This window comes from Chlamydotis macqueenii, chromosome 1, assembly GCF_036417535.1.
Source record: "Chlamydotis macqueenii isolate bChlMac1 chromosome 1, bChlMac1.mat, whole genome shotgun sequence".
NCBI classification, from domain to species: Eukaryota; Metazoa; Chordata; class Aves; order Otidiformes; family Otididae; genus Chlamydotis; species Chlamydotis macqueenii.
This window is the reverse complement of record NC_141556.1, coordinates 192,782,432-192,803,114: the sequence shown is the minus strand read 5'-3', so window position 1 is coordinate 192,803,114 and position 20,683 is coordinate 192,782,432. Positions and strand designations below refer to the sequence as shown.

General features: G+C 43.8%; 1 protein-coding gene across 3 annotated transcripts in view; it reads left to right on the top strand.

Annotated features, from left to right (window-relative positions):
* Window positions 1-20,683, top strand: part of MTUS2 (microtubule associated scaffold protein 2) — a 317,361-nt gene that overhangs the window by 271,794 nt on the left and 24,884 nt on the right. For all 3 annotated transcript variants that reach the window (XM_086772009.1, XM_086772008.1, XM_086772007.1), the window contains exons 9-10: window positions 12,105-12,171; window positions 19,344-19,558. In XM_086772009.1, the coding sequence (XP_086628135.1) occupies window positions 12,105-12,171; window positions 19,344-19,558 (282 nt within the window). The remainder of the gene's footprint in view (window positions 1-12,104; window positions 12,172-19,343; window positions 19,559-20,683) is intronic.

The window sequence follows — 20,683 nt, the reverse complement described above, 5'->3', positions numbered from 1 at the left end:
TTTGAATCCATGCTTTGGTTTCTTTTCCAAGTGAAGCAGTTTTTCAGCTGTGGTATGCTCCACCTCTGCCTCCTCTCCCCATTATCTCTCTCCATATCCCTATGGTGTTTTCAGTCTTCTTGGTCCTCACTTCTAACCACTGTCTCCTTCAGCTTTCTCCTGGTTTCCTATGTTTATTGCTGTAACTTTAGTTGCCTATCAACTTATTCCCAGAGCTGACAATCCTCTTGCAAACAAATTTGTGTTCCTTGAGATTCCTTGTACTGTCTTTTGCTGCTTTTGCCCTCAGACTGTTATCTATTCAGCTTAAGTTAAAATATTTGTTTGACATACTTCACATGCTATTCCTCTCAGCAGGTATTTTCACTGTTTCATAAAAGATGAATAACGTGGTTCACTTAAGGATTCTCCTGCTCAGTGACACACATAGCACAGTGTTATTACCTTTATCTCCCAGAGCTTTCCCAAAACTTTGACTGTTTTTCATTCGTTTTCCTCCCTAGATCTCCATCTTTACAGCAAACATTACTTGCCAAACCTTTGCAGACCAACACTGTAGAAATCCAGAGAAAGCTCTATGTCTCTCCTAGGAAGGGTAGCCAGCCTTCACACAACAGGGAAACATCAAATGCTAATGGTTAAGAATCCAAAGCTGCTTATATATGTTTGAATATATGTTTAGAACCCCAATGAAATGATTTATTGTTTATCTTGTATATAACATCTGTGCACTGATACAGAAAGACCATTAAGCAGTTAAAGATAATAATGTGCTCTATTTGGGGACCTTAGTAAATTATTAAAAAATGGCTAATTAAACCTCACCTCTCCCAATTTAGTTTAGATAAATGTAAAATATTGGAATTGCTTGGACAGTAAATAGGAATTGTATTATGCCCATCATGGAGGAAAACATTGATTCTGTCAGTGTAGGAAAAAAATTACTGCTCATTTTGCCTCTTTACCATTAGAAAAGGTTGTTTATAGACTAAGCAACTCCCCTGGCACATTTAAGAAAATATAGATGAGCTTCTTGGGCTCATCCAGAAGCTTTACCCTGTGAGGTGCTAACTACATTGTGTTGCAACTGAAGTGAATAAATGTTGCAGGGCTCAGTACCTTGTAAAACATAGGCTGTTAGGTCATTCGTTGTGTGCTACTATTTTTATGTTTTAAAATCTAATTTTAACAGCCTTTGTTCTTCTTACACCTGTTGCTACTCCTACACATAACAAAGAACACCTCTTTTTGTGGGAATTACCTGCATTTTCTGTTTCTAGTAAAGAAACAAATGTAAGGTGTTTTTTAACTAACAGTACAGATTTCCCCAGGTCCTGTTGGTCTCTGTCTTATCCACAGACCTCTCCTTTCTGTCTTGAAGGGCAGTGTGAATCAGATCCACTGGGACAGAGCTTCATGCAAAGCAGTTTGGTGGAGACACATTCACATTTTGAGTGTGGACCATCAGCAAGATGTGTAGCAACATAACAGGTGACAGTGCACAGATAAGGAGTATTGCATGGATAGGAACACAAGATTAGCAAAGTTCTTTCTGGGTCATCAAATCCAGTCTCTTCCTGTTGCCAACCACCAAATCCTCTTCCCTAAAATGATCAAATTTCAGCTTAAAAGTCGTTATCTTTTCCTCTGTTCCTAATGCAGGACTGTTTCAAAACCTCTCCTGACTGAAAGACTTAGGTACATCCAAGTTCACACCCTTTTATTCTTATGTAAATACATTTTTTGACCTTGAAGTACTTCTCTCTCTCTTAGTGTTCTCCTCCTGATGTATTTATAGAAAGCTATCACTTTTAAACTTTACTTTTATTTTCTTAGTCAGAAGCAGATGCGTACTTACGTGGCACCCTTCCAGGGTATAGGCTGTGTATTCCCTGGGTCAGAACTGATATCCCCAAAACATATGTGACCAGAACTCTGTGCAGTTCCAGGTGAGATCTCTGTGGGGCTTTCCATAAAGCATTTAAACTTCCCTCTTCCCTCTTGCCTACAGTCTAAGGTTGTATTTGCTTTATTCGGAGCTCTACCATAGACATAGTTCTTAGTCATCCTATGACTGAATAAGCAACACTTTTTTTTTTCCCTGTTATTTCCAGCAGATGAGTCTCCATCTTCTACTTGAAATTCCTGTTATTTATCCCTATGATTGTGACCTTGGTCTTTTCAGTATTTTATGTTTCTTCTCATAACCACTACTGTAGCCCTAAATGTCATCCAGTTGACAAGCATGGTGTTTTGACTCTCCTCTGGACAGTACATCCCAGCATCTCATTAGCGCTTCTCTAATTTTTGACCAGGGTTGTAAGTGAACATAATTTGCCCCAAGGACTGATCTTGGAACAGCTCCATTAATTATCTCCACCCAGCCCAGTAGCTGCATTTACTACAACTGCTTGCCACCTTCCCCTAAATGGCTTCTCCCTGCTTAACACTTCTTCAGTGACTCCCCATCTTTCCCAGCCTAAAGAGTAATGTTGTGGTTGGCACCATAGCTGGAGTCACTTGGTGTCCAATAGGTGGGAGTTAGATATTACCCTCATCTGAAAATATCAATGCTTTTAGTGTATGAAGGCAGCAATCTGCACTGGCATGGATCTATCTGCCTTTGGTGCTTTGTTGTGCTTGGCACTTTTCTTTTTTTAGTGTATTATTCCTTTCAGTATTTGATCCAATTGACACATGTCACTGAAATCAGGCAGTTGACTCTAGCATTTTCAAATAAAACAAGAAAACATGAAAAATTTAAAACCTTGGTCTGAAGCTGCTGTTTAAAGTGCCAGGGGATTTGGGTTGTAAGGATTATCCTCTCCCATAACATTCCCGCTTTGCTAAGCTTTTTGCTGCTGTCTCAGTTATGCTCATTCCCATTTCTATATCCTTAATCCCACTGAAGGCATTGATGCCTTCAAGCATATGTTCAAAGTCCTCCACGTAGTAAACTACCTCCAACCTGGAGCATGCTCTTACTACAGAGACCTCTCCTGAATCCTCCTTTCCTCCTTCTCCTTTTTTGTGCTTTTGTCTGAGGAACTGCACTTTAAAATAGTTTCCAGTTTCCTTTTGCTTTCTCAGCTTGGGTCTTTTCTCACCTTGATGTGACACACCTTGACCTGCAAGATGAGGCTTCATTTAAAGTGAGTGAGTTTGGGTTCACTTTCTCCAAAAGGATCTAAAGTGACTAAAGAGCCCAGCAACTCCCCCATTGTGTCCTTATCCCTTATCAATCATAGAATCATAGAATCATAGAATCACATGGTTGGATGGGACCTATAAGATCATCTAGTCCAACCGTCTTCCCACTACCATTGCTGCCACAGCTACTAAACCATAATCAATGCAATGTCCCAAGTAAAATCAGCTTCTGGGGGCCCAGTTCACCCTTGCCAGAAGGACAATACATGGCTTCTGCTTAATTTAAGTTCCACTTAAATATTTTTATCTTCCAATTTAGTGCCTAAGTGGTACTACAGTGGCGTGTAGACCTTGCTAGCTAATTTCTGTCTTAGATTTGTCACCACACACAGCAGGTCTGCCATGTCTGACTGAGGAAAATGGATGCTTCACTTTAAAAGTATAACAAAAGGAGTAATGACAGGTTTTTATTTTCCTTGCCTCATAGTCAGAGATGTTGGTATAAATACTGTAATTCTAACAGCCAACTCAGAGAAATTACTGGGGTAATTTGTCTAAAAGTGGGAATATTATTACCATTATTTTTCTGTGGCAATTAAAATGTTTCCAGTCAGGATTTAGACTGTAAAAAGTCCCAATCATGGACTTCAAGTTGTGTGGGAAAAAAAGAAGTTCCTACAGTGAGAGGGAAATTATTTCACCATTCACAAAAGTCTCATTTTACCTCCACTCTGTAGCTGTTCAGCAGCCAGCCAAATTCATTTTTACATGCTGTAAAAAAAGTTAGATCTTGGACACACATTTTAAAACATATGTATGTTGAGTGAGATTTTTTTTTTATTTGGTTTGGTTCTTGGTGTTTGATTGTTTTGTTGTGGGGTTGTTTTTTGTTTGTTTGTTTAAATTACTTGTCCATGATACTCTGAAACTTTAAATAAAGTCCTGGAAGGGCTGAGGAAGAGCAGGGAATGAGAAGCTGACACAAACCAGGAAGTTACCTGGGCATTTAAATGAGATTTAACACAAAGTTTTGTGGTTTTGTTCGTTTCTGCTATTTTCCAAATCATTTAATGCCTCACCAGTCACAGTAGAAAATAGAGTTAAATGAAAAAAAAAGCCTATTCAGAGAGGCACAGATCTGAGTATTGCATCTTTTCTACCAGAAGGGAGTGCTGTTCAGCATTAAGGGCAATGTAGGGTTTTTTTTAGTATGTTTGGTATTTGGCTTTCAGAAAAATGTTTTTCAGGTTTAAACAGTGTAGGCATTTGCAGCACAAATACCATCTTGGGTGGAAGTAATTGAATAGGTTTCTTTCTTTCCAGCATTATCTTTAATACAAGTTGTTAAAACAAAATATATCATGCCAGAGGCAACAGCCCAGGAGAAGTGAGGCTGCTGCATGAGCTCCATGCCCTGGGTCCAGCTAAGGAAAAGTATTCCCAGTGGACACATGCATACGGAGCATATATGTATGTATATGCAGGTTAGGGTTAGGGCTAGAGTTAGGATATGTGATGTCCTATCACAGCATATATATTGTATATACAAGGGGTAATGGTTTTAAACGAAAAGAGGGTACATTCAGATTAGACATAAGGAAGACATTTTTTACAATGAGGGTGGTGGAACACTGGAACAGGATGCCCAGAGAGGTGGTGGATGCCCCATCCCTGGAAACATTCAAGGCCAGGTTGGACGGGGCTGAGAGCAACCTGATCTGACTGGAGATGTCCCTGCTTCTTGCAGGGGAGTTGGACTAGATGACCTGTAAAGGTCCCTTCCAACCCAAATTATTTTGTAATTCTATGTACATGGCGGGGGGGGGGGGGGGGGGAAGAACCCAAAACAACGCAACACAACAGCTCTTGATGATTACAAAGTCTCTAGGTACATCGCAAAGGTCTGTGCTCTTGCAGTCCCAAGCAGTCACCGAGGTTCAGAGGGTGGTGTTCTTCCTCGGGATCTAAATAAACGACTTTCGTCCTCGGTGAGAGATGAGAGCGACCCGGGAGCGGGGGGATCATCCCTCACTGCCTGCAGCCGGAATTCCCGGCGGGAGTGACCCATCCTGCGGATCACTGGGGCAAAGCAGATGGCTCGAAGCAGGTCCCCGTGTCCCTGTCCCGCCCCGCTAGCAGGCAGCGCCCGTCCCCCGCGCCGGGGCCGCGCAGCGCTGCGCTCGCCGGGGGGATGCGCCGCGCAGAGCCGCGCAGCAGTTGTGTCCAGCTGTGCCCAGCCGCAGAGCCGGCATTGCAGCCGGGAAAAGCTCCGGTGCGGCAGAGCCGCCGTCCAAAGGCATTGCGCCGCATCGTCCGTCTCACGCCCTGCGGTGAATTTGGGACCGGTGCGCAGCGAGCCGGGGTGCAAGGCACCGTCCCGGCGGTTGCGGAGGTCGGGGACCGCGGTGATCGGTGTCTCTGAAGGCGGCGTGAAGATGAGGATCTGCCTCCCGCCGGGAGCCCACCCTCCCTCGCGGATTTCAGCGCGTCGGGGGCTTCCGCAGCGAAGTTTGAAGACCTCTCCCTGCCGTCCCTCGCCCGGACACGTTCCTGCGATGACGCCGCTGGACGTGCCAAGCGTTTGCCAGCCTGAGCCATCGGACTCCTCTTTTCGGGACAGGCTTGAGCAAGCCAGCGAGCATCGGTGCTCGGGTGACCGCTCCGCACCCTCTGAGCTGCTTCGGCGCCCCCCCGACCCCCCGCACCGCCGGCATCCCCCGGCCCCCCGGGAGGCATCAGGTAGCGGAGGGGACGGCGCCCAGCCCCGGCCGGACTCGGCGTGCGGGGCTGCCACATCCCTTTTCGAGAGTGTCATCGCCCGGGGCTCACCCTCCGGCTCCGGGCGAGGTTGGTGGCAATCTGGCGAGTGGCCGTCCGGCTGGTAGCCTTCCTGCCAGGATGGGCAAATGCTGCTCCAAGTGGTTTTCCCGCGCTCAGTGCGAGGACGAGACGGTACTTTTGCCTCTTTTTATCCTTTAGGGAAAGGGCAGGAAGGGAGCCGTTACCGGGATGGAACCTGTGCTGCTGCTGCTTCTCACTGGCGTGGGCGCATCCCGGGGTGGTGGAGAGGGGAGCGATGCTCGCTTTGCTCACAGCGTGCTGAACCCTCCTTCACCGGGGACAGGTCTGGCTGTGGCTTTCACATCCACTGCAGTGCCTTACATAATTGCATCCTGCAGTCGAAACCTAAGGGATGGATTTTTGTGACACAGGGAGGGACCGCTGGCATCTTCTGTAGTAGCAGCCGGCTTGATTTTTTGCTGTGTTTTTCATACATCTTTAATAACCCTGTGGAGCAGAAGTTCTAAAGGAAACTTGCACGGAGTTTTGAAGTTTGAAGAGAGAGTATTCAACCTCTAGCTGTCCTAAAGCTTTACATCTCTAGTGATCCTCCTTTCTGATGGAGGATTGATCCTCCAATCTAGGAGAAGTGAAACAAGGCAAAACTATGTGTTTTCTTACGTTAGCGTGAATTGAAACCAAGCAAATTCCCGGGCACCAAAATGGGTCGTATAGCAAACATCAGTGTGGAGGTAAGTACGTAGCTACAGGTAGCAGGAGAATATGTGGGGGAGAAGTTGTGGGACATTTCGAACACACAGCTTTTCATGCTGTTCTTCTGGAAATTTGCCTGGATTTTGAGTGTGAAGAGGGAGAGAATGAGCATATGCATTTAATTTGCTTAATAGAAAATATCTTGGCAGAAACACATGCTTGTGCAGTATATTTTGTTAGAGTTCAGCTTTTTAAAATATACGTATGGTATAGCAGTGCTGATAGTGTCTCCAATTTACCTAATCATATGTTAAATATAGCTTGAGATATGCTGCTAACCAGGTTAAGAAAAAATGTATGGCTTACTATAAAACTTGTTAAAGTACAGTCACTGGGGGATATCTAGGTGCTTGTAAACTTTAGTCTGAAAAGTATTGTGAGGGTGGGTTACCTGAGAACCAGCGTGACTGAAACAGCAGTGTTAAAACCACTTTTGTGCAGGAAGATTGTAGGTCATTTTGAACACGAGCTGCAGTGGGGTTCAGTTATTGCTTCTGCAACTGTTGTCTGAAATATTTATTGGTACAAGAGAATTCCCAATGTATATGCTTCTCTTTCCAAAGATACTATAAGGCCTTGCCTCAGGGAACTGTGAATAACGCATAACAGTGACTAAGCACCATTTGCAGGTCAATCTTTTTTTTTTTTTTTTTAATCTTTTGAAAGCATTGGATACAGAGAAGCTATTCTAAAGGAACAGTTTTAATAACAAGTGCCACAGAGCATCTGTGTGCAGTGTGTACTTTTTAGAAGGTATCATAGAGAACTGAGAAGAATTTGTGAAGATACTGTATGTATATTCAGACCTTAGAATATAAGCAACCTCAGAATATTAAGTTGTGAGGGAGGAGAGATAGGTCGATTTGGGGAGGTAACTCCAGGCTCCCGTGTTTACTTCCTAGCTGCAGCTGACTTCCTGTGTGAGTCTGAGCAATTTTCTGAGCAGTGGATGTACTATTTCTTACCTATTGTTGCAAAGTATCTGGAAACTTAGTTAATTAGCATTTCTAATGAATTAGTGTCTCTCGGGTAGTTTGCAGTTCTCAGAGGAAAGATACTCTAAGGCAAACCTCAACTCTGCCTCCCCATCCCACAATTATTCCTGGTCCAAAGTAAAAGCTGGACCTGTCTTCCTGATGATATCTCCTCGAGGATGCCTAGCTGTCTGCTGAAGCTCCGTGCAACTAAAGCAGAGCCTTTCCTCTCCCCCAAGCCTTCGTCCCTACTTATCTTCTTAATCTGTTCGGATGACACCAGCACCTTGCCAATCCTCAGCCCAGTACCATGGTGTCTTTTACAAAGTTATTTTTCCAGATCCTCACACACAGTTATATCTAAATCCTGCAGGTTTCTTTCTGAACTACACTCCTAAGTTATGACGACTGTTATTTAATTGGATGAATTCCTTCTTGCTTCCTTCCTACCTGCCTGACTACCTGCCAGTTTTTCTGGAGCTGCTCAGATGTTGAACCAATATAAATCATACCTCAGTCTGTCCTCAGGGAGTTTTGGTTTGAATGGAGAATACGAGTGCCGTTTTCCATGTCTGTTTTACTTGCTGAAATGCAGTCCATCACTGAGCCTTTCACAGCAGAAATATTGGGTGATCTGTGTGTTATAAAGCTCATGACAGGAAAAAGAGCTGCTACTGTGCCTCCTATTCAACGGAGTGGTAGTTTAAGCACAGAGCAAACATAACATTCTACCTATTCTATCCTATTTTTCTTTCTGCTTGAGGAGATGGGACATATTCTAGACAGAAGATTTAACCCTTGTGTTGTAGAGTACAAGTATGAGGAAGAAAGTTTGTTGATCTCCATCATGAGCGTAATTTTATTTTGCAAAAATTACTTCAGTATCAGAGTCATTTCTCGGCATGCAGCCAATGGAAGATCTTTCTCATCAGTTTTCCAAGCAATAATTAAATCCATCATTCATTAAAAGTACCCAGAAAAGAAACGCAGCATTTTAATTTGTACAAAAGCCACTGCTTTGTTTTCACATTTTGGCCAAAAAAAAAAAAAAAAATTAAAATAATCCCAAACCACATCAAAGCAATTTTTTTTTCTCACTTGCCATTTAACTGCCACACTGAAATGCTGGATATCACACAATCTCTTTACAGTGTCTATGACATTTTCACCCACTGGAAATGGCTATGTCACTGGTATGGTCGCTGAGCCTTTCTAAACCCAAGTTGGGTATGGCCCTTAGTCACTCGCCCTCAATGGCTTGACTCCAACCGGTGCCTAGTGAATGGTGCCTACCAAGCTCCTTCAGTATGCTGAATCTGACGCAAAACTCTTGGGAAGGCAGCACAGGTTCCTGCCTACTCTGTCTTCTCTTTCAAATACCTTGTTGAGATAAATATTAATGAAGATTGATTAATTCAATGGGATATCCTGTTGATTTTGTTTCTTACACATTTGTTTTGGCAGATTTTTCCTTGCATGCTTGTGAATTTTCTAATTGCTTTGATGTTTTGACGTTGGGCCTGTATGATTCTCAGCATTGGACCTGATAGCCTTACATTCTCACGTCAGATCCAGTTTTGCTCTAACGTAACGTTTGATTTCCTAAGCGCTGACGTTCCCAGTTCCCCGGCTGCACTGACACTGAAGTGCTGGTTATCTGCAGAGCCACGTTGATGATAACAAGGAAAGGCTTTTTCATTTTGCATTAGCGTCGTGTTTACATGTTTACGTGGGTTGCAAGAACATGCGCACCTGTCATGTTACACTGGCAAAGCAGGTTACAGTAACAGAAAATGTCAGGGATTTGTAAGTTCACTGTGCATCCAGGGGATCATGAGGCTGATACGATGATTAGCCAAAACCACACCTTGCCTGTCTTGCAGAAGATGAAGATAAGGACTCATGTGCTGTTGCTCTCTAAAAGAACACTCTGAGAAAGAAGGTAGAGACCTTGCACATGTAACCTCCCAGGATACATAAACATGAGGTCCTGAAGAGCGGTCAGAAAGCTCTAACCAAAATAAAATACAATGCAAGGAGTATTGTCAAGGCAGGCATGTGACAGTGAAGGCACCTGAGCTGTGCCAACACAGGCTGCTTGAGATGGCTCCTGCATGGTGGGGGGCAGCCAGGAAGTCTGCTGTCCTGGTGGGGTGGTCTTCATGCTGGAGTTTGAGTTATAGGATAGCATTTTTAAGCTGGCAGCATGGTGATTCTCCACTCTCTTGGAGAAGGTCTCACCACCCACTGTCCTCAGGGGTAGGACAAACCTTATCTATGATAAAATAGAACATAAAAAAAAAAAGGAGTCTGTAATATTTCTTATGGGGGATCAATCAAAATTTTAGCAACTTTTTTTTTTTTCCTAGGATGTAACTTTTGTATTTGCTTTTCATTTTCTTTGTGTAAGTGCAATAGTAACAATACCACTGAGTTCTGCTTATCCGTAGGTGCTGGTAATGATTTGTACAGAGCTCCCTTGCTTTAAATGGCTTTTGTTTCAAATAGTGGGAGCTGATAATCTGAGAGGGTTCTTCCCATCTGCAAGTCCCATATGCAGTATATCCCTGTGCACACGCCTTCAAGGGCACCAGTCCTGGCGATCTGTCAAGAGCACTTCTTAAAATGACGCCAGTGAGTTAAACAGACAGTATGGGCGGATGCCGTGATATTCTCCAAAAGGGGAAACCTTATCTCTGCAAGACTGCTGGTTTGGGAATCTGTGTGAAGGGCTATGTCTTTTTAACATACCAGACTGAATTTATCCAGACCTTTTTATTTTTTTTTTCACAGCTTTTCTACTAAAAAAAAAAAAATCCAAAACAACAAAGCAACCAACTCCATTTTATTCTGAGCCTAATGCAGTCAGTCGGGAGTGGGGACTCTGCAGTCCTGGCACACAAGCCCCTGTGCATTACACAGCAGTATATGGAGCTGGCTGTTTGGAGGAGCCCAGCCTTGCGTGCCTGGCTTCTTCCCATAACTGAGTAAGAAAGATGCCTGCATCGCCTGATTCTCCTCAGGCACCCAAAGTGCTTAAATCATCTCAGTTATTCACTCAGTTTACAGCAAAACTTGCTGGAAAGTGTGTCCCTTGGATCTGGTAGAAATCACCCCAAAAGGGCAGTATGTAAAGGATTAATTTAAATTCCAGATTTCAATTTCCTCGTATTCCAAAACCAAAGCTCTTGTGTTATTTCTCCTAACAGAGATAAAAATTAGGTGCAGGAAAAACAAACAGAAACTCTGATATCTTTTCTTTTTCTGTTTTCATTTTGGTAAGACAGAACTAATTTGCTGTCCTATCTGCTATGTATCTTGCTGCTGAACTAATATTTTCTGTGCCTGAGATTTTTATTAGCTGGCTTTTTTATTACTGTAAGATGTACTTTCTAGGGGTCCTTTTAATTTCACTTGCTACTACACTCTATTTTCTCTTGAATATTATTTTTCTATAGTGTCCTTTAAAGATTCTTGACCTTTTCTAACCCAGAACATATTTATAGTAGCCTGATCTAGTTTTCCTAATAATTCCTGATCTTCCCAGCAGGATACGTTCCTTTGTCTTCTTCCTAATGTGATTCAGGATACATTCTAATTTAAAGTGCCCTTATGCTTGAGCCATTATGCTGGGATTTATTGTACTGAACCGAACTGCAATAGATTTTCCTGAGGTTTCTCTTTGTCAGTTTGCCCAGCACTGAGACATGTGCTGTCAAAGTCCTTGCATTTTAGTAATAACACTTTAGTATTGTTAATGTAAACATGTTTTAATTTTCATTTGACCAGCTTGTCTGTTTTAATTCCTTAAGCATTCAGTTTTGTTTTGAGACAGGTTGAGGAAAGGAGCTCTTGTTCTTTACAGACAATAAAATACCAGAAATAAATGTGGAAATAGGCATGAACGTCAGGCCATTAGTGGTGTCTGTATGGGAATGCCCACCATGCCTAGAATGGTGTAAGCACAATAATCTGCGCTGCAAATTTGACTGTGTGAGCATATTACTGTGTTTAGAGGTGATTAAATGCAGACATGAACAGATGAAAGTGTTTTAATAGAACTAATAAAACCATCTTATACATGCAGTCCAGCCATAAATGGTATGCAGATTGAACACAAAATGATAGAAAAATACAAATGTCTTTTTTAGACACATAAGAGTAAATAGAGTATTCTGTGCTCTCCTGTGTATGTGAGCATGCATACATGTATTCATAGAGATACACGGTATTTGTAGCCAGTGAGTCGTGGCTCCTAAGCTTGATTTAAAAACTGAATGAATTCATTATAATCCTCTCCCCACCCTCAAAAAAAAAATGCATCTGAGGAATCAATCTAATCTGCTTTACTAAATGAACATGTGAAAGTGCTTATCTGGGATAAACCTGGGGACTATACATATTTCTCTCTTTTTCCTTAAACAGAATGAAAATGCCCTTGTGAAAATAAAGGAGTTAGGAGCGGAGCTTGCAAAGATCAGGGATGAAATTGGTAAGTAGTACAAGCAAAGTAACAACAAAGTGGTTTTCTCACTTTACACAAAAGCAGTTATTTCCTGTGACCTGATCCTGGGGAACTTGCATGCATGTGATGAAGTGTCTTCTGAAGCCCAGTGGCAGGGGGTTTTGTGGCTTTGCAGGGAACCGTGATTTTACCTCTTTGTTGTGAAGATGGGTCCATCACCACACACGCTGGAGCTAGTTGTGCATTGTCTTTCTAGACAAATTGTTCTTCATAAATCCAGAGCTTCCATTCTCAAACTATATACCACCACTGCCAAGGAAGAAGCATAGCGTGATGAAAAGTGGGAACTTGGGACTGTTGTGGTGTACAGTAACTGGGAATGCATTGCTTTACTTATGTGCGTTTGTTTTGCAGTTCAGCTACAAAATGAAGGACACCAAGCTCAGAACTTAGTAATATCTCTAGGGTCTCTTCCTGGTTGAAAGATGGCAAAAGCAATGTGTCCCATTCGGCCTGTGTGTTCCATGTGTATCTGCATGCACCACTTTTCCTGTTTGGTTTCTGATCTAGACAGGACATCCTGAGGTGTTGGAACCACTGATGACTGGAGCTGTGAACAGGGGGGACCTCTGAGCTTTCCCTGCATGAGGGAGCCCAGTTGCTGGGTCACACATTAAGCACAGATTGTGTCGTGTGCTGGGAGGGTGACTTGATTCGCAAAGCGGGGCTTAGGCCAAACTCCTATGAGGCAGGCAGAATTGTAGATCCTCCCTGTGCTTTGTCTTCACCTTGCCTATAACAACCCACTGTAGAAAAGCTGAGCACAGCCCTTTTCTGATGCCCAACAGCTTGTGCTCTCTGCTGTGCCCTTCTGGAATTTTTTTTTGGCAAATGATCATTTCATAGGAAGCTTTGTTATCCTCACGACTGAAGAATACTGCAGCAATAGCAAAACAGTATTTCCACTTGTTTCCTGATGTCTGCCTTCATCCATCCTCTGCATCTCCACAGCTCTCACAGAGGAGTTGTTGCCACTGGTGCATTCTTTAGGCAGGGCATATCTGAAGTTCTCCATTGAATCTCACTTCTCATTTGAATACTCTACCTCTTTTTAGCAGGTTGGGTTTTCTCATTTTCATGAGTGCTTTTCCAAGTGACATGGGAAGGAAAGAGAGGCACAGTTCTGGAGATAAAGAGTTCTACTTCCATTTACACCATGTTTGTACAGCTGAAGTAAATACAAATCACTGGTGGTTTTGCTGGAGAACTTTACCAGTGATATAACTTTGCCAGATTGAGGGAGGTGATTCTGCCCCTCGACTCTGCTCTTGTGAGACCCCACCTGTAGTACTGTGTCCAGCTCTGGAGCCCCCAACATAAGAAGGACATGGACCTGTTGGAGCAAGTCCAGAGGAGGGCCATGAAGATGATCAGAGGGTTGGAGCACCTCTCCTATGAGGACAGGCTGAGAGAGTTGGGGCTGTTCAGCCTGGAGAAGAGAAGGCTCCAGGGAGACTTTATAGCAGTCTTCCACTACCTAAAGGGGGCCTGCAGGAAAGACAGGGAGAAACTCTTTAGCAGGACCTTTTCTGATAGTACAAGTGGTAATGGTTTTAAAATAGAGGGATGTAGACTCAGACTGGACATAAGGAAGACATTTTTTACAGTGAGGATGGTGGAACACTGGAACAGGTTGCCCAGAGAAGTGGTAAATGCCCCATCCCTGGAAACATTCAAGGCCAGGTTGACTGAGGCTCTGAGCAACCTGATCTGGTTGGAGATGTCCCTGCTTCTTGCAGGAGGTTTGGACTAAGTGGCATTTAAAGGTCCCTTCTAACCCAAACTGTTCTATGATTCTGTGACTGCCTGTTTGGAGGTCACAGAGCAGCATATTCAGTAACAGGAGATCACTGCACTGCCTGCCCTTGCCATTGCTCTTGTGCATGCAGCAACAGATACCTCCTCTACACAAAACTGGATCCTGATGGAGTACATGGAGACAGTTTTGGTAAGAACTACAAATACTCCAGAACAACCATCTGAGGTCTCAGCTGAGCTATACTGCTTCAGAAGGCAGATTAGCCATAGATGTGTATGTGCTTTCTTTCTCAGAAAGGGGAAAGATAGTGTGAGGCAGTCCTTTCCTCAGTGGTCCTGCGGGCATGTGTACTGGAGAGGAGCCATCACAGGCCACCTCTTCCTAAGCAAGCCACCACTCTGGGAGACACCAAGTTGCTGAGCAGAGGCTGTTCAGGAGTGACAGGAGTGGCTGGTGATCTGTCCTGCTTGTTGGAGGTAATACTCTCCATACAACCCTGAGATGCAACATGCTCAGGTAGAAGGACTTTCAGCAGGAATGGACAGAAAGATGAACGTGTACAGGTATTGCACTCCAGCAGGATATGAAAAAAATTAATCAGTAGTACAAATCCTGATATGTATCCATATATTTGGAAGGTCTTTAGTGTAAGTCAAATTTGCTGGACAGTCTGTTTTCCTTTGGAAGAAAATTATAAGATTAAATTTTGTGAAACAACTAGTGTTTTAAATCTGTGGACAAGGTGAAATGGCAAATGCCATGTCCATGAGAGCAATTCCCATCAGTGCAGTTCTTTTTTGCCTTTAAAGCTGTGCAGGCTGGAATTGTGGGTGCTACTGGAGATGTGCAGCCCACCTGTGCTATAGGAGTGTTATTTTGGTCTCGCTATCCAATGAATCTGTATGTTGTACAATATTTTATATATTCTGCCAGGCTTTATGCAAATAAAGAATGAAACAGTCCTCTATTTGACAACAGCAATCATAGGTGATTCTATGAAGAAGTATGAGAGCTTGTTATTTTGACTACAGCCAAGTTGTAGTTCTGACTTGTCTCAGTCACTTTGATAAATAGGCTCTCATTAATTTAAAAATAATGAGTCCAGTTTAACAGCTTGGGTGTTGGTGAGAAATTCCTGATTTCTCATGTGTAAATCCACCATATAAGACTCATTGATGAATCAGTAAAACAAGACTGGACTAGCCAGGGCTGATACAGGCAGTGTGTCCAACATTTAATTGTTTAGGCAATAGCTCTAATTCAGAATTGTGATTTAGGGACAGAACATGCTTGATTTTGAACGCACACAGTCTTTAAGTTCAACAGAAACTTCAGGATTCCACTATACAAAGTGAAGAAAATGTGAGATACAATCCACTGTTCAGAAAAGTCAGAATATGTTTTTAAGGCAATATCTTTTGGTAAATAAAACCACTGCTGAAGCAATAGCAGTGATGGAGCATGTGTAAAGCAGCCTATGGAGACCTGCAACCTTCTGGAGCCAAGCAAAATATTTAGGCTTGGATACCACCGTCCACCTTTACCCCCAGCACTGCTGTGAGGTATTGCACCTTGTCTGAAACCAGCATGCAGTGAATTAGGAAAGTGCTTCTCCCTCCCTGGCCCTGAGGAGGAATGTGGCCTCTATAAATGCTGAGGGACTTGTTATTTTACACAATAAGATCTGCTCATGTATTTTTCTAGAAGTACTAAGGCTAGAAAAACATGACAAGCAATCGTTCTATGCTCAAGACACCCATCTTTATAAATTATAAATATAAGCACTTTTCAGCTGCAACACTGAGACTCCTGGAATAAAAGAGATTTTGAATACTGGCTGTTTCCATTCAAACTAATGGAAATTAAATGTCAGAATTACCTGCTTCTTTGCTGTCAGACAATGACATGTGAAGTGAGTTGAGAGGAGGTATGGTGATGCATAGAAACCTAGATGAATGGAAGACGATCAGATGTCAAGTTTAAAATTTGTATTATCTGTGTTCATGAGAGTTGGAAAGGCAAAGCTTCCTCCTGGATATGCCTCCCCCTCAGAGGACCCTTAACCTGAGTGAGGCGGCTGTGATTTGTCTGTGAATCTGTGGCCAAGGGTCAGGAAGAACAGCAGAGTCTGCATGGTTTGCCATCACTTTTGGGCAAAGAGCCCATTTCTCATGTCAGAAGCAGATGGATCCTGTGCAAAGCAACATGATGCCAGCCCCCCTGTTCCCATGGGAGTCCCCCTCCTGAATGCAAAGTGCCAGGGCTGGGGAGGCTGGGCTGCAGCTCAGACTGTTTGTGCGGGAGGATCCGTCCGTTAGTGACATCTCCCTCTCCCCCGCCTTCCCAGCACAGCCTGAAATGGCTTTTGCTCATCTGTTGTGCTCTGTAAAAGCCCCTCAGTGCTCATGGAGTAGGGAAGGAAAGGCAGCCGCTCTCATTTAACCCAGCACACTGTCATCCCAGGAAACACCATGATGTGTCAGAGTCATTTCCAGCCTGTAAGCAGCAATTGAAATACCTACAGAGAAAGTAAAAGAAAACCAGGATGTAACTCTTCTCAATAGCAGCCGATAGCAGTTGTGCTTTGTTTGTCTTGTTCCATGTCAGCCATACATTTATATAACTTTTCTTAGTGTTTTTGTTTTTTTTTTTTCTACAAGAGGAGCTCACTTTTACAGCATCCATACCCCAATGCCTGAAAGCAAAATTCACTATTTTCCAGCAAGATTAGTGGGTCTTCTGTTCAGGCATCTGTTTTTGGGGCCCTGCTGGAGATGATTCAGCCTGGTTCACCAAGACCACCTGCTGAAGCTGCAGCTGGTTAAAGGCTGGCTCCAGTAAGACAGGCTCTCCCACACTGGTTTCTACTCCCCAGCTGATTAAGGGAGCCACAGACCTTGTACTGAGCTGCACAGGTGTCAACTTCTGCTACTCCTGTCCCATTAGAGCCAGGCACAAAGGTCCATCTCCTGTCTAAGAAGAGATTCAGTCTTTCCTCACCACTTCAGTCCTTGGCCTCATTTGTTTCAGTCTGGGAGACTGTGGTAGGGATCACACCTTCTCATTACAGGTGTTTGATATTCAGTATAGGACCAATTTCCTGGGCAATGGCCTCCAACAGCATTTTTGGGTGTGTGGGGAACATGCCATGCAGACACTCTTTCCCTGCTTTCCTCTTCCCTCCATTTTGCGCCTGCATCAGGGTTTGATTTGCAAGATGCGAACGGTTTCATGTTTCAGGTTACAGAAAATGTTTCACATGGACTTTCTTTTGGTTAAAGCATGTCATTTCATTGCCCAGTCCTCCCTCTGTGCTGGGTAATCTCATTAGAGAGGCTGGAGAGAGATGGGGTTCATTACAGTTCCGATTTAAAGCTTGAGTAAGTTTGAATTCCTCTGAACGCAGAACTGCAAGTGTTATCCCTTGTCCTCCAGCTCTGGTATTGCTTCGCGTGCTGAAGATAATAAAAAAGCAAAAAGCATGAGAGAGGGTTTAGACCTATAATCCAAACTACCAGAAGACAGATTCTGACTCACTTCCTCTCTTTCTATAAGGAGCAGAGAGCTTGAAAGGGACACAGAGTCCTTCTTAGTGCTCCCAAAAACATCAGGATCTGAACAGGACCCCAGTGGTGGTATCTGTCTTGATACACTGACCAAGTCTGGATATTAGTGTCCAGTAAGCGTGGAGGCAGAGCTCTAAACAGGGTGAAAAATATCTGTGTGGAGAACGGGATGGTTAGCTTGGGTGCTCAAACTACCTTGGATGGATCCGCCTGACATGAGCTGTGGTCACAGCCATAAGTAGCTGACAAATTGTTGCTATCCTGAAAAAATGAACAGTCTGATACCATAGTTGAAAGAGATGGAAAAACATGGGGGTTTTTGCTGCAGACATTGAGCAAATGTAAGATGGCAGTCATAGGATAAATATGGTTTTGAAACGTCTAGAAGTTGTCTGCCCAGGGAGAGATATGCTTCCAGTTTACTGGTTTACATACAGGTCTATGCATGGCACATGTGTTTTGAAAGGCAAAGGAAGGATGAGTGGCTAATACAGATGGTACATTCAAAAAGTGGTCATTTTTCTAAACCAGCTATGGGTCAAGATCAGAAAGAAGGTCTAGCAGTGCTGTTAAAAACACATCTCTTCCTCTCTAGTGTTGTTCTGAATGTTATGGTCATGATGATTTTAATCACCTCTTACCTGCTAGATCTTTGGAAGTGAGCAAGCGTGCTCTCTAAATGTAGTCTGGCTGACCTTGTCCAACTTGCATCAGGTTCTTCAACATCTGGATTGATTGCAACTGTTCTTTAGCAAAGCAAAAGGCCAAGGGCACTGTTTGTGCAAAAAATTCCTGCTTGTGCAAAAAGCAAAAGGTTCGTGACACTGCTGTCCTGGGACCCAGGGAACAACACAGGTGAGGAACCAAATGGGGAAATAGACTGGATATCCTTGACTTGATGGAGCTGGTGGAGTTACACCTCCTGAAACTAGTTGTAGGCATGATTGTGAATTTAGAGACATGGTCACTGGGTTAGTTCACAGGAGTGAAAATTTCACATTTTCTGATTGCCTTCAGTACCAGCCTTTCATTTGCATTCTCTGATTCCATGAAGCACACAAGATAGTGGTTTGAGAGTAAAAATATTTTAAGCAAGTGTGCATTAATGCATTCAAGAGGTCCTTGATGGAGCTGGTGCAAAAGACAGGTTTATGGGGTGAGCAGCTTCTAACAGCTGGAAAATGGGATGTATGAGATGCATCTCCTTCTCCTGGACAAGCGGTCAAGCACACACCCTGCATAATATGTACACAGGATGCACCTTGAGAGCCTAGACACATCACTGGAAATGGGGACTTAGCCAAGACTGTGGCTTGAGAGAAGGAGATAAGGAAAATCTTGTATCCCAGTTGAAGAGCTTTGTGGCAAGTGATTGTCTCACATGGTCTTTCTTGTATCTGGGGCAAAGTAAAAGCCTCAAAGCCTTAATTTCTGGATCCAAGACTGTGCTGGCCAAGAGGGGACATCCAGTCACTCTGCAGGTCCATGGAGTTCCCTGCTTTTTCTTCTTCTTCTTCTTCTTCTTCTTCTTAATGTTATTATTACTACTATTATTATACTTCATCAAATCCCAGTTTTGCATGGGCTTTTGCGTACTCTGCCAGTGCCTCTATGTAAGCAAATGCACATGGGTATGTGTACGTGAGAGAGCAGGACAGAGAGAGAAGTGACAATAAGAGCTTGTTAATGGCTGAGATTCACAGAAGCCCCAGAGTCAGCGAGAACCACTGCTCTCAGTGTTGTACAAACAGATCCGATGCCGTTGTTTGCTCCCAAGGAGTTCAGAGCCTGACTGTATGGCTTTGTCTCCACAGCCCTCAACACAGCAAGATGGAAGAAACTGCAGAGCGAGAAGGAGGAGCTGGAGAGACGCTTTGAGGAGGAGGTGAAGCTGCTTCGCAGGCAGCAGCAGGAGGAGCTGGAGGCAGTGGAGCAGCAGCTGCAGGAGGAGTACAACACCAAGAGGGAGAGCCTGCAGGAGCAGCACAGGCTGCAGCTGGAGCAAGTCCAACTGCAGCATCAGGATCAGGTCAGTCTCCACCTGCGCCCTTTGAAGAGCAGACCATGTCAGTACTGCTTGGGTTCAGGTGATGAAATACATTGAACACTCCAACATGAAAACACTGGTAATGAACCGATGACTAGAAAAATGTATTTGTGACTATCTTTACTGCTTTCCCTCCCTATTATTCCTATTGATATTTCTACATAGTAGCACATTACATTGCCACGTCTTGTCTTCACATGCTTCCAGATGTTTTACAACACAGATACTAAGACTAGCTCTGTTGCCCGTGCATGCTTGCTCCCCAAATTTTAGTCCATTTATATGAAACCAAGGGTTGAACAAGAATCTGCTCAACACAGGTAAGGCCAGCAGGGCCCTGCCCGTTGCTATCTGCAATGCTAGCTAAAGGGCAGAACAGTGAAGCGATAGCGCCCATGCGACATGCAGCCTAAACATCAAGCAGGTGATACGTTCCGGGTTCCCTGATTTCTGCGCCACCACTCAGTCTAATTTCTTAGATTGTACATCCCAAGTGTTTCTCCTTACTTTGCTTTCTGTATGTAGGCAGGAATACTCTCACATGCAGCTACTTTAGTCTTATTTTTAACAGCTGGAGTGAATAAACACTGTAACTCACCTATGGGGACCTCTCAGATGGTGGCAAAACATCCTGCTCTGGCTTATGGCAATAATGCCTTTACCTGGCCTTTTCTCATTTGTCATCCAGTGAGCAGCAGATACAGTTCTAGTTTTTCCAGCTGCAACCCCTACCCCTTGCTCAGCACCACAGTTTGTGAGGGCTTTTCTCACATGAGTATCTGCTGCACTCAGGTGCGCTCTGCAATCTGTGCTATCAGACTTTGACACGCCACAGCCTCCATGGTGCCATGGGTATGCCACCTGGGCATCTGATGGGCCAGTCATCTGCAAAATGTGAGCCCAGCCAACAGACCCCTGTTTGCCAGCATCATTCTCTCCAACCTGGGGGTTTTGCCAATGCCCAGGGCAGCTGGAGATGGTGGAGAGTGAATTTTTCACTCTCTGAGGCCATGTAAATTGGCAGCAATGGTGCAGTGCTGTGTAAATGTGGTCTGTGAGATGGATGGATGTGACCATAGGACAAGGAGAGGTTTTTATGTCTGTGTG